This window comes from Pseudopipra pipra, chromosome 20 (genome assembly GCF_036250125.1).
Source record: "Pseudopipra pipra isolate bDixPip1 chromosome 20, bDixPip1.hap1, whole genome shotgun sequence".
NCBI classification, from domain to species: Eukaryota; Metazoa; Chordata; class Aves; order Passeriformes; family Pipridae; genus Pseudopipra; species Pseudopipra pipra.
Window position 1 is genome coordinate 1278796 of NC_087568.1, and position 13750 is coordinate 1292545.

The window sequence follows — 13750 nt, forward strand, 5'->3', positions numbered from 1 at the left end:
GGGGGACCCCCCTCACCTCCCCTGTGACACGGGACAGGCCCCTCCTGCTCCCTCCCCCTGGCTGAAGTCAGGCTTGTTCCACACAGCAAACTCAGGAGCGTTCTTCTGTTTGAATTTCAGCATTATCTGAGAACTTCTACCTGCAACTAACATTTATTTCTCTACCATGAAGGTACCCAGACCGCTGCACGAGCTGGATTTCTCACCATATACACTCCAGGAACGGGAGGAACGTGTACATCACATTTAGGGTTTTTCCTAGGCAGATATTGTGTTTGAAGTGCAGTTTTCTAACCCTTTTACACCCACTCAGTCTACCTCGACTGTGACACTAATGTTAAATGTAACTGCAGCCATTACCAAGTAGTTTCCATAAGTGGTTTTATTACTGATTAGATTTTACAAATTCTGGTATTCGAACAGACTTCGACCTTAAAATTCTAAAACAACAAAGCAACCAATGAAAGGCTTAGGACTATCCAAAGTAACAAACTCTTTAACATTTTTGCCCTGGTCATAAATATACAGAGAGAAAAAGAGAGAAGTGGACATGGAATCCAAAGAATGTAGATAAAACAGTATATAAGGCACATGGCAGTCTTTGAAAATACAGAAGCTTTAGCCAACTTAAATTAATTGCTGTTTCCCTTGCTCAGTCCACAAAACTGTACAGTTACACAAATGTTGTGTTGCAATAGATCTTCCAAGTTATTCTTCAGTCCGTACTCCATAATACCAGAACACTACACTTCCTTCTGTTTTTTTTAGGAGAGATCCTAATTGTGGTTAGTCAGTTGCTCAAAGCCTCTATTAAAATACACTTGGAATTTCAGCTAAGAATAATTTCTTTTTTAAAGAAATTATTAAGAAAGAGTCATCAGAAAAGGTTTGTAAGGGTTGTCTGTGAAGGACTTCGAGATTCGTGAACCTCAAGGCTGCCGGGCACTGATGTCAGGACAGAGGTCACAGTAGGCATCGTGGGGTTAGTCAAGTCCGTGAGAGTCGTGGGAGTGCTGGATGGACTCATGGAGGCATTGGATATTTCTGAGGCAGGGCCTGACGGGGTCCCTGCTTGCAGTGTGGAGTCTGAAGTCTTATCCACCCCTGTGTTCTCTTGACGCAAGAGGTTCCGTCTGAATTTGGCTCGAGCGTTTTGAAACCAAACCTGGAACAGTTCAACAGGACAGGGTAGCATTTAAAGAGCTGCAGCGTTTCAAAAAGCAAAAGCACATTCACAAATTCATCAGTGCTGGAATCGGGAAAGACGTTTTTACTGGTGACATGTTAGAAGAGTAGCCCTGGTCATGAGAAGCGGCCTCTGCCCGCAAAGGATTCCTGCTTCCCTCTCCTGCAATCCCTGGGAAGTGTCTGCCTGGGACAGGAGGGACTGAGCACAGAGGGTGGCAGTCTGGCTGTGCTGGCTGTGTGAAAGGATGCTCAGAAATGTGCCCTGCTGGCCCTCAGTCCCACCTGTGTGGGTGAGGAGACAACAAGCACCTGATGGATATGGACCCACGAGCTGGGGCCCCCTCACATCTCAGTCCATCTCCCACTGGGAGCACCGGGGGCTCATCCCACAGCTCCTGCCTTCCTGCTCTCCCAGGAGCTTCCTTGTGTCTCCAGGTCTGCTGCCTCCCCCTTTTCTAAGAGGACTGGCTCTCTTCCTCACTCTTCTCTTACTCTTCTTTCTCAGATGCTTCAGCTCCCTTCTCCTATGCCAGTTTCCCTTCTCAAATGTTTTCAGTACTGGAATAATGTTGGGAAAAGAGGCTTGAATGGTATCAAAGACCCACATTGCATCAGAAACTGTCATTATCGTAGGAATTACCTCCACACACAGAATTTTTTCCAAGGTTTCTACTTCTTGCATTCTTTGATTATTATCTGAGTGAAGGACAAAAGCTACTTCACCTTTCTCAGTTAAGTTCCAGTGTTTAGGTCCAATAATGCTTTCCACTGTCTGCAGGAGTTTTTAAAGAGAAAATATTTTCTGACCTTTTCGAAAATAGATAAAATAAAACTGTGAAACTTGCTGAAAGCACAGGACTGGGACTAAATCTGAAAGTGTCATTAACTGCCCTGTGTTCCACATGGTATTTGTTGACACCAGGTGATGTTCCTGCTACAAACTGGGTGCAATGCCACTGTGCTTTTTTATCCAAGGCCTCTGTTGTGGTTACATTCTTTGCCATGGACTCGGTGCTGATCCTCATGCTGACCTGCTCTGGGGGTGGGACTGAGCCTTTCCATCCCAAATCCATGGGCCTCATCACCTCTGCACTCCTGGGAGCCGGGCCGGGCTGAGTGCGGGATCTGCACTGGACGGGATCTGCACTGGGCTGCTCCTCTTGGCCTGCCCAGGGAGCTGCAGTGTGTGGGCTCCCGAGGAACCCAGCCCTGCAGAGGTGCTGGGCCCTGGCTGAGGGCCCTGCCGTGGATCCGCTCCAGGCCGGAGCACTGGGAGCCATGGGACACACGGACACAGCCGGAGGAGCCCTGGCACTGCCAGCTCGCTGCAGCCAGAGCTGGGGGACCTGCCCCGCTGGTGCACCTCAGACTGGCTTTCCTCTCCTCTAGGGATGCTCCAGCCACAGACTCCTCTTCCTGAGCACTCCAACTCCTTCTCTGGAGAGCTTTCTCCCCAGTCAAGGGGCTCTGAGGTGCCACAAAGCCTCGAGCGCCAAGTGGTTAGCAATGGGAAAAAACAGAACTGGAATATTTATAGGATGTTTTACCTTTCAGTGAGAGATAATTTATACTTGTTCCACAAAGTAATGTGGGTTTGATCCTTTAAAATACCTTGTGGTAGTTGTATGGAGGATGACAGCTGAGCAGGTGGAACAGGAGTTTGGGGGCAGCTGCTGTTGCTGTGTGTGTGTAGCTGTGCAATAACTAAAACACAACAGGCAAAACCACTGGTCTGGTGGCATGTGCACTTACTTGTGCACAACTACACACCTATGTTCATTAAAAGTACACATATTTTTGTATGCAGTAATGCCAAATATGGGCCACATTTTCATTCCTATTCACAAAGCAATTGTCTTGTTTAAAGCACGTAAAGTAGTCGAAGGCACCAGAACTATTTTGTGTATTTACACTGTTCCTAAATGTCCCACTGCTCCTCAACCTCAGCAGGGCCAGAGGCTCTGTGGTACCTTTTGTGTTTGGGATTTGACACACGCAGGATGTAAACTGACCGGGATTCTCAGTGTTTGTGTTCCCCTCATCTCCCATTAAATACAAAAACCTGAGCTCAGCTGCCCTTACCAATGACCAGCCTTCAGGAGCCCCACGTGTGACATGGGTCATTGTCTCTTTAATAGTGGAAATTCCTGCTAGACACAGAAAATATCACTAATCTTGTAAGTATTATTCAAATATAGAGATTATATGACTGCTTTTACTCCCTTCCTCACTGAGATATTGTCAGGGTTAATCAGCTAATCATTATAAGGCTTTTTAAAACTGACTAATAATAAGTATTCATATTATTACTGAAAACACATCTAATTACTTGTTAATTTAAATTCTGAAAATACCTTGTCTTATGATAGAAAGGGATAACATTGTTACCACCATATTGACATTCTGGTATGTGCTTAAGATATGACACCATTCAGCAAAGGCTTCATGTTAGAGAATGGTGAAAGATGGAAACTCTTATTCCCTGGGCTGTGGGGCTGCTCCTGCTGCCCTGGGCCTTTATTCCAGCTGGACACAGCAGTGCAGGGCCCTGCACCTGGGAGGGCATTACAGACAGAACAACCCACACACACTGAACTGAAAGAATCCTTCCAGAAGGACCCATCTCACAGCAATTGCACAATTGGGAATCTGCTCTTCGGGACCGAGGAATAAACAAAGTCACTGGGAAGTATTTAGTGGTTTTCTGTCCAACTGTATCAGTACAAGGCTGAGCTATTTCAAATCAGACGGGAAAACACGGCCCCAAACTGCCCCTGGAAGCTCAGAGCAGCTGCAGAGCCCCAGCACTGCTGCTCCCACACTCGGCTGAGCAGGGCTGGGCTGGAGCTGGGCACTCCCCACTCCCCACACAGTCATATTTACTGAGGGGAAAATATTGCACTGGCTCTTCAGCCACCTGTGCAGCCAATTCTTTGTCTCCACCAAGTCAAATAGGAATAAAAGAACATCTCCATATGATAGGGAAGTATTGAAAATAAGCCCACTAAGTGTTACAAGGGAATTGGCTGCTGCAGTGAATTAGATCATCACCTCAGATGACTTTATTTTCTGGTTTGTAACACCTCCATTGCTGCCTCTGTTACATATTAGCTCTATGAACAGCCTCTGCTAGACACAATTTTTTAAACACAATTTTGCTCATTCCCACAGTACCTGGAGACATCCATGTTCCCTGAATTTCACTAACTAGTAAGTGGAGACACAAAATGTAGAGGATGTGGCCCCTCAAAGCACACTGTGCTCACTCATTGCACACACTGTGATTGCTGTAATTAGTGACTGCACAGTCAAAGGGGGACCCAGGGATGTTTAATGAGTGGGGACTTGGGAAAAGTCTGCAGCCCAAAGCAAACCCTCACCCAAGGGCAGTGCAGGTCCCCACACTGGGTGGGGACATTTTGGACTCGCTGGCTCCTGGAAACTGAAGCAGAGAATGCAACTGCCCACAGTGATCTGTGTAGAGTTTGAGAGCAGCTGTACTGGGGGTGACTCAGCAGAGAATAAAGACACCCACTGGAAAAAGATGCTTCATGTTCCTAAATTGCTTTGACCATGGATAAACACACTGCAGACTCCTGAGGAGAGAAGGGGTACGCACCTGCAACCAGCTAACCAGAGCTCCTGGGGGCTATCCACCTCCACCTTCCCTTCCTAAACTCAGGGACAGAAACATCAGCTCCCCAAAGAGCAGCATTTGTGCCCATTAGGTTAGTTAGCTCACAATTAGCTGGTCCTTTTAATTATGAAGGACAGCTTACACTAAAGGGCTTGTGTTCCCCAGCTGCAGTGAGAGGTATACGAATTAAATTGCAAATATAAACCTAAACTGGAAGGAAACTAAATAGAAAGAGGTGTTAAAAACATAAATAGGCTTACTGTGATTCTAATGTGGCTGCTCAGGGACAACAGTGTGCATCACAAAGGCACTGAAGGCAGTGCACTCTGAGGAGCAGTGCTACCTTTCCAGGCCATCCCACTGCTGGACATGTGCAGCTGGTGAAATATTGTATATAAAGCAAGGACACCAGTCAGGTCTTCCAGCTCTGGTATCCCAGACCATTAGGAACATGCTCCGTTTCTCTGCTCACCTCTGAGCCTCTCATGACCTGTCCTGTGGGACTGTCTCTATGGCAAGGGCACTACAGCTGCTCCCAAACCCCCAGGAGCTCACTCGGTGTGTTCAGGGAGTGCACTGGTTTCACAACAAGGGAATCTGTTTCTCTCGATCTGCTGCCCAGCATTTTCCATTCAAGTATATTCCATTAAAGGTACCCAAAGAGCCAGGGTCCTTCATGAGCTGAACTGAGATCTGAGCACACAGGAGATCCAACAGCCCACCAACCCCTGCTGGGGATCGTGGAAGGGTTCTGACTCCTGCAAGCGGGCACCTACAGCCAGGAGCCCGGGCAGCTCCAGGGGTGGCACAGGCTGATGCTGATGGTGCTTGTTTGATCAGCAGTGCCAGGGAATCCCCCTGTGTTCAGTGAGGGACACAGGGGCACTGCCAGCCTTTCTGGCTCAAAAGAGTGAACAAGTGACACTGTCTCAGTGACCGTGGTGAGTTTTCCCCAGCAAAGAGCAACCCTGAAATTCATGGAGGTGAACTTCAGTGTTTGAAAAATTGCCTCTCACAGGTAAAGACAAACCAACAGGGCACAAAGGTTCTAAAACATATGAAATACACGTTTGTTTTTTCATGGCCCAAATTAATTTTAAAACAAAACATCTGTGAGTAGGGAGTGCTCATAAACAGACAGGAAAACTCAAGTGATACCAGACAAAGTATCACCCCAAGCCATTTTTTGGAATTGCCTCCAACAGCATCATCCTCAGGGTACAATTCTCACCAACAGCTATTACCTTCCACCACTCTGCAGCTAAAGGAGCCCAGACATACAGGAGTATGTATATATTCAACTGTGACAGTAAAAGGAGTGAAACACCAAATACCAAAACGACAACTGAAGTTTGGAGGAATTGTAAGGGTCTGCTACAAAACACACAAAAAAAAGAAGAACCACAAAGCACCTTAAAACTGCCAAATGTGACATGATTAAGATGGAAACAGAAGCAATGAAGAAACACAAAGAGGAATGGAAGCGTAATGGGCATGGACTCCAATTTTGGAGACTAGAAAATACATTCTGAAAAAGAAGCAGAGAAGATATCTTGGAAAAACAGGTGGAAGGACAGATCCATTAGGTGAAAAGAGAAGAGAGAGGTGGAAGTCAAAGTCAGTGTGGAGCAAGCAGAAGGAACATAAAGATGAGACTAGAGAAAGACACTTTCTAGACTGATCTCATGTCTTAATGCACTCTGTGAAACGTGGCAGGTAATTGGGGTGTGAGTGCACAGAAAGAACTGGTATGACTGGAGTGTCCAAACTGGGAGGGTAAAACAAAGAGAAGGGTCAAACTAAGGACAGACAGAGATGCAGTGAATTGCTCCCCCCATGTGTGTGGATGGAGGACAAGGACAGCTGCTGGGAGAGCCACTGGGCTGTGCCCTGGTCCTGCCAGAGGACTCTGCTCCTCCAGCCTCAGGAAAACAGCACCACCAACTCCAGCTCGGGGACACAGCCAAGAGAAGGATCAGTTTGGCACTGGTTGTGTGGCTGGGAGCCCACAAACCCCTGATTCCTCCCTCTGCTGGGGGCCAGCACTGCAGGGCCCAGGATCTCTGCAGGGAATTCAGCTTTGCTCAGCAGCTCAACCCCCTGCCCTGCCCTCCCCTCACACACTGCCCACGACTGTCCCAGAGGGGGCTCAGCCCTGCCTGGCTCTGGGAAGATCACAAATCCTTTTTTCTACAATTAAGATCCACTTAAAACTTTCAGCAATAGATCTTGGAATGTCATGGCTCCTATATGCCCAAATTTATCTCTATCACCTATTTAGGTATAGGTATTTGGATAAGTGGTCATTAAAATTGACTTCTTGAATCAGAACTATAAATTAAAATGCAGCTGAACCAACTAATATTCCCCCCTTTCCTTCCCACAATAGCTCAAATGGAATGTGTATCCATGAAGCAAGAAAAATCCAGCTTTCAGAGAACAAGTACTTTTAAAATGCCGTCTCCTTTCATTCTGAGTTATCAACTATGAATAGAAAATTAATTTTTGAAAAATTAAATTTATGTCCACTTCAGTTAAGAAAGAAAAGCTACCCTTCTTGTCCTGATAAAATAAATTCAAACTGATGATTAATTTCTTACAAAAGTAAACATTGACAGTAATTTCTAAACTAAGAGCTCTCTATTTGCAGGGAACACACTAACTGAAATAAGTCACTTTTTCTCACAGCACACTGAAAGCTAAAACATGCACCAGAATTAAGTGACTCCGGGAAAACAAGCAGGGCCCCAAACCTTCACAACTCTCATTAAAAATTAGAACCCAAAGGATCTGGTTTAGGGAAACTGAAAAGAATTAACTCTTCTCACACTCCCTAGGATTTAACTGCAGTCCCACGGAAGGTACAAATGACTAAGAGAAGCTTGAAAATCAGCAAAATCCGTGGCATTTCAATGTCAAATTGATATTTTGATCACTTGTCCAGATAAAAGACTGCTGTCCTTACCTGAAGAACTCTTTTGGTGAGGCCAGTTTTCTGAGCCAGCTGTTTCAAGTCCTTGGCGTCGGGGTTGTGGTTGATGGCGAAGTACGACTTCATCGTCCGCAGCTGGTGGTGTTTGAAGGACGTCCTCATGCGCTTGGTTTTCTGGTTGCTGGGGTACTGCTGGTCCCTGTCCAGGTGGTCACCATCGTTCTCATTGCAGCTCAAAGCTTGGGGCAACCAGAGGAAAAGGCCTGTAAGTGTCCTGCTCCACACCCAGCACTGTTTGCAGTTCACCCGAGGGCAGCGATGGCAGTAACACCCGGGGCTGTGCTGGCACCAGCCCTGCTCGCCCTCCCTCCATCTCACAGGGTCATGGCACAGCTCGGGTGGGAAAAGCCCTCTGGGGTCACTGCGTCCAACTGTTCCCCCAGTGCTGCCCAGGCCACCACTGACCCACGTCCCCAAGTGCCACATCCACAGGGCTTTCAAATCCCTCCAGGGATGGGGACTCCACCAGTGCTCTGGGCAGCTGTGCCAGGGCTGGACAAGCCTTCTAGGGAAAAGATTTTTCCTAATATCCAACCTAAACCTCCCCTGGCACAGCTTGAGGCCGTTTCCTCTTGTCCTGTCCCTTGTTCTGGGGGAGCAGAGCCTGACCCCCACCTGAGAAGTGAGAATGTCCCCCCTGAGCCTCCTTTTCTCCAGGCTGAGCCCCCCCAGCTCCCTCAGCCCCTCCTGCTGCTCCAGCCCCTTCCCAGCTCCGTTCCTTCCCTGCACACGCTCCAGCCCCTCAATGTCTCTTGTCTGAGGTCCCAGAACTGCCCCAGCACTGGAGGAGCCTCAGCAGTGCCAGCACAGGGAGGGCACTGCCCTGGGCCTGTGGCCCCTCTGGATCATATTTCTCATCCTCTGGCTTTCCCTTGAACAACCAGCCTGCAAGGACCCTGCCCTGCCCCTCTGTGGCTTTTAAAATGTCAGGCCTGTTTCCCTTTTCCTCCCCTCCCTCCCCACAGAGCCTTTCCTGCCCTGTCTGTGGGAGGACAGGAGCTGTCCTCGACTCCGTGAAGGGTTTAATGTGCTGGGGATCACTATAAATGGCACTGTAACACACAGAGAGCTGTGCAATGCAGTCCACTCGAATCTCAATGGAACAGACTAGTTAAAATCATAATTATTTCCTCCATCAAACTAAACCCTGTAGAGTACAAGAGAGACTATTAAATGAAACACTATAAAAGAATAAAGTTTGTGGCAAATTATGACTATAATCTGACTAGCTAAAGAAATAAAGCTGTTAATACAACATATTCACTGGCATGCCAAATGAAAAATATCTTTTTAATTAGTTATGTGTTTATATTTCCATTAAAAAAAAAAAAAAGTTGTTGCAAATACAAGTTTGACTGATCACTTCTGTCATATCCTTTGGAATCAGGGAATGACACTGATGGATACACTTGCAGAAACCAACCATAAAGCCCGTGAAGAAGGTCTGCGAGCAAGGAACACTGTAAAATTATCAAGGAGTATTAAATGTTGAATGCCAAGCAAAATAATCTCATAGACCAAAAGTAGTTTCTCATTTATTTGTGCATAAAGTAAACCATAGAAAACCTCTTAAAATAACATTAAGGACTGAGCTTAAATCCAATAAAAAAATCAGGGATATAACTGAAAATTAGCTCTGACAAACTGTCATTAATTAGCTTTTCCTGTTCCAAAATCTACAACTCCCTACTTGTTTCCTACAAGTTTTATGTTAAAAGTAATGAAAAATCACTACTATCTCTGTACTGCACAGCACGCAAAAAATGAGAAAAAGATCTTTTAAAACATGAATTGTTGGTGAGTTTCTTAAACACTCGAACAGGTTTGTTTCCAACTGTCCATTATTTATTGCTGTTTCGTTACAACTGAGTATATCTCACGGACATGTCTTTATAGTGCTGTTTGAATTCCTGCTGTCCATCAGTGGGGCTCAGCCCTACTAAAAACACCCACGTTCTGAAAGGCATGCATTAAAAACAGGTTTGGAAAACGCACATAAAATGCACTCGGTCCTAAGCCAAGATGCACATGGACTCCCTAAACAGCAGGTCTGCAGCAGCTACAGTAGCTGCTTTCCAAACCTCAGCCTTTCAAAACCTTCCCCAAAGATATGGCACAGTGTGGAGCAGAAATGCAGCTCCAAGCCCCAAAGCACGTTTGTTCAGCAGACCCGCCCAGAGCGGCCGAAGGCTCCAACTTTGCTGGGTGTTTCTGCACTCTGGGATTTAAAATCCAGCTGAAGCCAATGGCCCTGCCTACAGGAACCTGGGGGTCTGGGGGGTGTGCGTGCATGTGCACACATTGGGATAAATCCTTTCCAGACCCCAGCAGCTTGTGCCAAATTCTGGCAACGAGGAGCATTTCTGCTCGTTGTCCTGCGGCATGGAAAGCCTGGGAGCACCTGGATTTAAAAGGTGCAGGGTGCTGAAAGGAGATAGTAACCATGGAGCAGTAACAGAGCTGGGTGGGATGCAGCAAAACCTTCACTGGTCTGAGAACTGAGATCCAGCTGCCCAGTTGGAGTCATCCTGTGTTCTCCAGTCTCCTTCAGAGCTACAATTCCTGATAGAAAGAGTACTAGGATGAATAACATGATAATGCCCATCGAAAAGTCTGCTATGGAAATGTAAAACCAAATCATGCTTGTTTTTAAAATGTCCTCGAAGAATTTTAGATACTAGTAATGGAAAAGGCCTTTGTGTGTCATCTTAAAGGTTTTCAAACCCTCCCAGAAATAACAAGGCAGAGAGGCAGGAGGAAATACATCAGAATAACTGTCTGCAGGACTGAGGTCTGTTCCTGTTAATATGCAACAAAACTAACCCTAGGGCTGCCAGCATTTGGATTTTAACATGTTCCATAGAGAATGAGATGCATTCAGAATCCAAGGGTATAAAAGTGATTCTAAACCTTCCCAGAACGGAATGAGGGTGTCAGCTTTTCATCAAGCCCCAACAGGACAATGAACAATTTACTCTTGGAATTTCTCGTAATTTTACCTCCTCATCTACTCAGTAAAAATAATATTAAACTGACAGTAACCACATACCATTTGGGGCTAGCAAAATGTCCTTGTCTCTGATGGAAGTTACAGAACAGATTTTGGAAGTGTGAGAGGGCGTGAGCTGTTCCTTGTCTTGTGCAAGTGGTTTCGCTTCCAGGCATCATCCAACATGACAGAAACAGTCCTGGCTGGTGCCAGTCCCCCCCTGGATTTGGCTGTGGGGCCTGGCACCATCCTCGAAGGTCTGTTCTATCTGGTTAATGTTGTCTGCATCCCCCCTGACTCCGCAGTGTCCACGGGCGGTGCAGGCACAGACACCCAGAGCGGGCCAAGGGGGTGAGAGGAGATTTGAAGAGCTGAGGAGTTTCTGCAAAAGGCATCAGGGTGTAAAACCAACACTGTACATGCTCCTCACGCAACCCTCTGTTTTCAGGCACTATCTTCCCTGTTCCTTTGTGGTGTCCCTGTGGATCCCCCAAAGGAATTGCTGAACTATCTGTGTGTAACATTTCCATTCCATTGCAGTATCTCGGGCTCCTGCTGGGATTTCAGAAATACAATTGGTAGAATTCCAGCTCAATAGAGGAGCCTTAAACTAACGTCTCATTTTTATTTTGTGATAAAACTAATTCTGAGTCAGTGCCAAGTCTCTTTTTTGACCCTAGAACATTTCTAAGACCCCTGTGCTTTTTCCTAGACCCCACACCCAGGCCATGGCCCTCCCACCCTGGGCTGGTGCAGCAGTGGCAGCACTTACAGCCCCCCTTAGCCCCACAGGGCCACCTGGTCACAGGACTGTGATGTGCACCAAACATTTCATTTTGATATTGGTGACCAAAATACCCTCTGCAGATAATGTGTAACACCTCCCTAAACCAAGTAACAGCAACACAGAGCAGGATGTGCTGGTCCCTTTGTGACAAAGCCTGAGGAGGAGAATTTGGGAGTACTCTCCACCCTCACATGGCCAGAGCCCCCAGTGCCTTGGGATTCAAAGCATGTGCTCAGTAGTTAGTAGGTCTCTGAGGATTTGGCACATGAAGAAGATGGGAAAGAGGAATTTCCTTCAGGGGAACTTTTATTCTTAGTAACTTGTGTTTGACATGTTAGCTTACACCAAAAGAAAGCAAACTAATCCTGATTCTCAAAGAATGATTAAACAAGAGACACGTTTGGTGTGTGCATCAGCTCTCAATATTCAGTGGCTCAGGAACATACACCCCTTTCCTTCTGTAATCGGAGTCAAGGGGGTGTTTTAACCTCCTGCTGCCTGGAGAGGGAACTTGTGATTAACCAGACCAGGCAGGGGTGCAGCCAGATTCCTTGTTTGGTCGGAGTGTGTAGAGGACTTTGTGTTACTCATATCCTCAAAGGGACAGAAGTGAGACAGAGCCCTCAGAGTGGTACTTGGGACAGGAGCAGAGACAGTCCTTCCCCTTGGAGGAAGGAGAAGATGCTTGGAGAAGGTAGATGCCCAAACTGCTCCCCACAGGGATGCAAAGGGGTGAAGCTGTGGCTCTGGGAGCAGGAGCTCCCGCGGCTGCTCCCGAGGCACCTGGCAGTGCTCAAAGGAGGGTGCCTGTGCCAAGCCATGGAGCAACAGACACGACAGCGCTGCCTCGGCCTTGACATTTCCAGAAGTGCTGCTGGGGAGATAAAGCCTGTCTTAAGGAGCGACTATCACCCAGGCCGAGCATCACAAGGCCAGGAAGGAGGAGAGCTGGGATTAGAAGCCTCTTCCTCCGGCCTTCCGCGGCAGCCTCGGACAAAGGGGCCGCGCGTCCCGCTGCCCCCCGGGGCTGCCGGAGGGCCGGGCCCCCCCGTTCGCGGAGCCCCCCGGGGGCAGCGCGGCCGGGCCGGGGCTGCGGGCCGGGAGAACAAAGGGGCCGGCCAGGGGCGGCCGGGCCCGGGCCCCGCGGGAGGAGCCGCCGCCAGGGTTTTTCCCCTCAATTAAGCCAACTGAATGGCGCTGAATGGCCGGTGCGAGTGCGCGGTCAGTCCCCGAGCGCCGCGATTAACCCGGGCAGCCCCGGCCGAGCCGCGCTCCTCCCGCCCGCCCCGCCGGGGAAGGGGCTGCGGCTCCGCTCCCCGGCCCTGCCCCGGGCCCGCACCCGCCCGGGCAGCGGCAGCGCCCCCGGGAGCCCCTCGGGCAGCGAGCGGGGCCGGAGCCCTGCCCGGCCCGACCCCGGCCCGACCCCAACCCCTGCCTGCCCCAGCCCCGACCCCAGCCCCCCGGGAGGGGCCACATGCGCCCGGGGACCCCAAGGGTGACCAGGAGGGGCGGCGGGGGGAGAGAAGGGGGAGAAGCAAAGAGGAAGAGGGAAAGGGGCAAATTCTTATTTTTCCTAGGAAATCTCTGCAAGACATTCCTTTTTAGGCTGCGACTCCCGTCTGCTCGCTCTGCCCCTGGAGTCACAGGGAAGCTTCTTCTGAGCTTTTAGTCCCAAGGGAAACGAGGAGGAGAGATTCGCTCCTCAAAACTTTCCACGCTTTTCGTTTTTTTGTCAGGGAAAAAAACCCAACCCACTCGTGCCACAGCCCGTTGGGAGGGTCAGCTCCAGGCGGCCCGGGGGTTCCCCGAGAGCCAGGGGCCAAAAAGCACCGCCAGCCCCGGCGCCCACCGGCCGAGGGCTCCATCCAGCCGGGCTGTTCGGGCACCCCCTCGGCGCAGCACGAGGCACGTTCCTGCGAGCGAAGGAACTTGTACAGATTATGGGTATTTTATCAGCTCGTCGTGCCCCAAGTTTGCGCAATACATCTGTCATTTTCCGGGATATTTTAGTGTCTTAAAGCCGGACTAGATACAAATGAATAAAACAGCGGGCTGTGGGAGGTTTGGGGTCTAATTCACAAAGGGAGTATTCAGAATTCTTTACAGGTGCTTCTGTGTTCAGCAAGCTTTCAGCCATTGATTTACTGACCTAAAAAA

At 48.6% G+C, this 13750-nt stretch overlaps 1 protein-coding gene across 7 annotated transcripts in view; it reads right to left on the minus strand.

Moving 5' to 3' along the window:
• Positions 1-364: 364 nt before the first annotated feature.
• The window catches only part of LHX2 (LIM homeobox 2), a 48088-nt gene continuing 34702 nt past the window's right edge, over positions 365-13750 (minus strand). For all 7 annotated transcript variants that reach the window (XM_064676591.1, XM_064676590.1, XM_064676594.1 and 4 more), the window contains exons 4-5: positions 7791-7996; positions 365-1165 (exon numbers count right to left, since the gene is read on the minus strand). In XM_064676591.1, coding sequence (XP_064532661.1) covers positions 878-1165; positions 7791-7996 — 494 coding nt within the window. In that variant the 3' untranslated portion in view covers positions 365-877. The remainder of the gene's footprint in view (positions 1166-7790; positions 7997-13750) is intronic.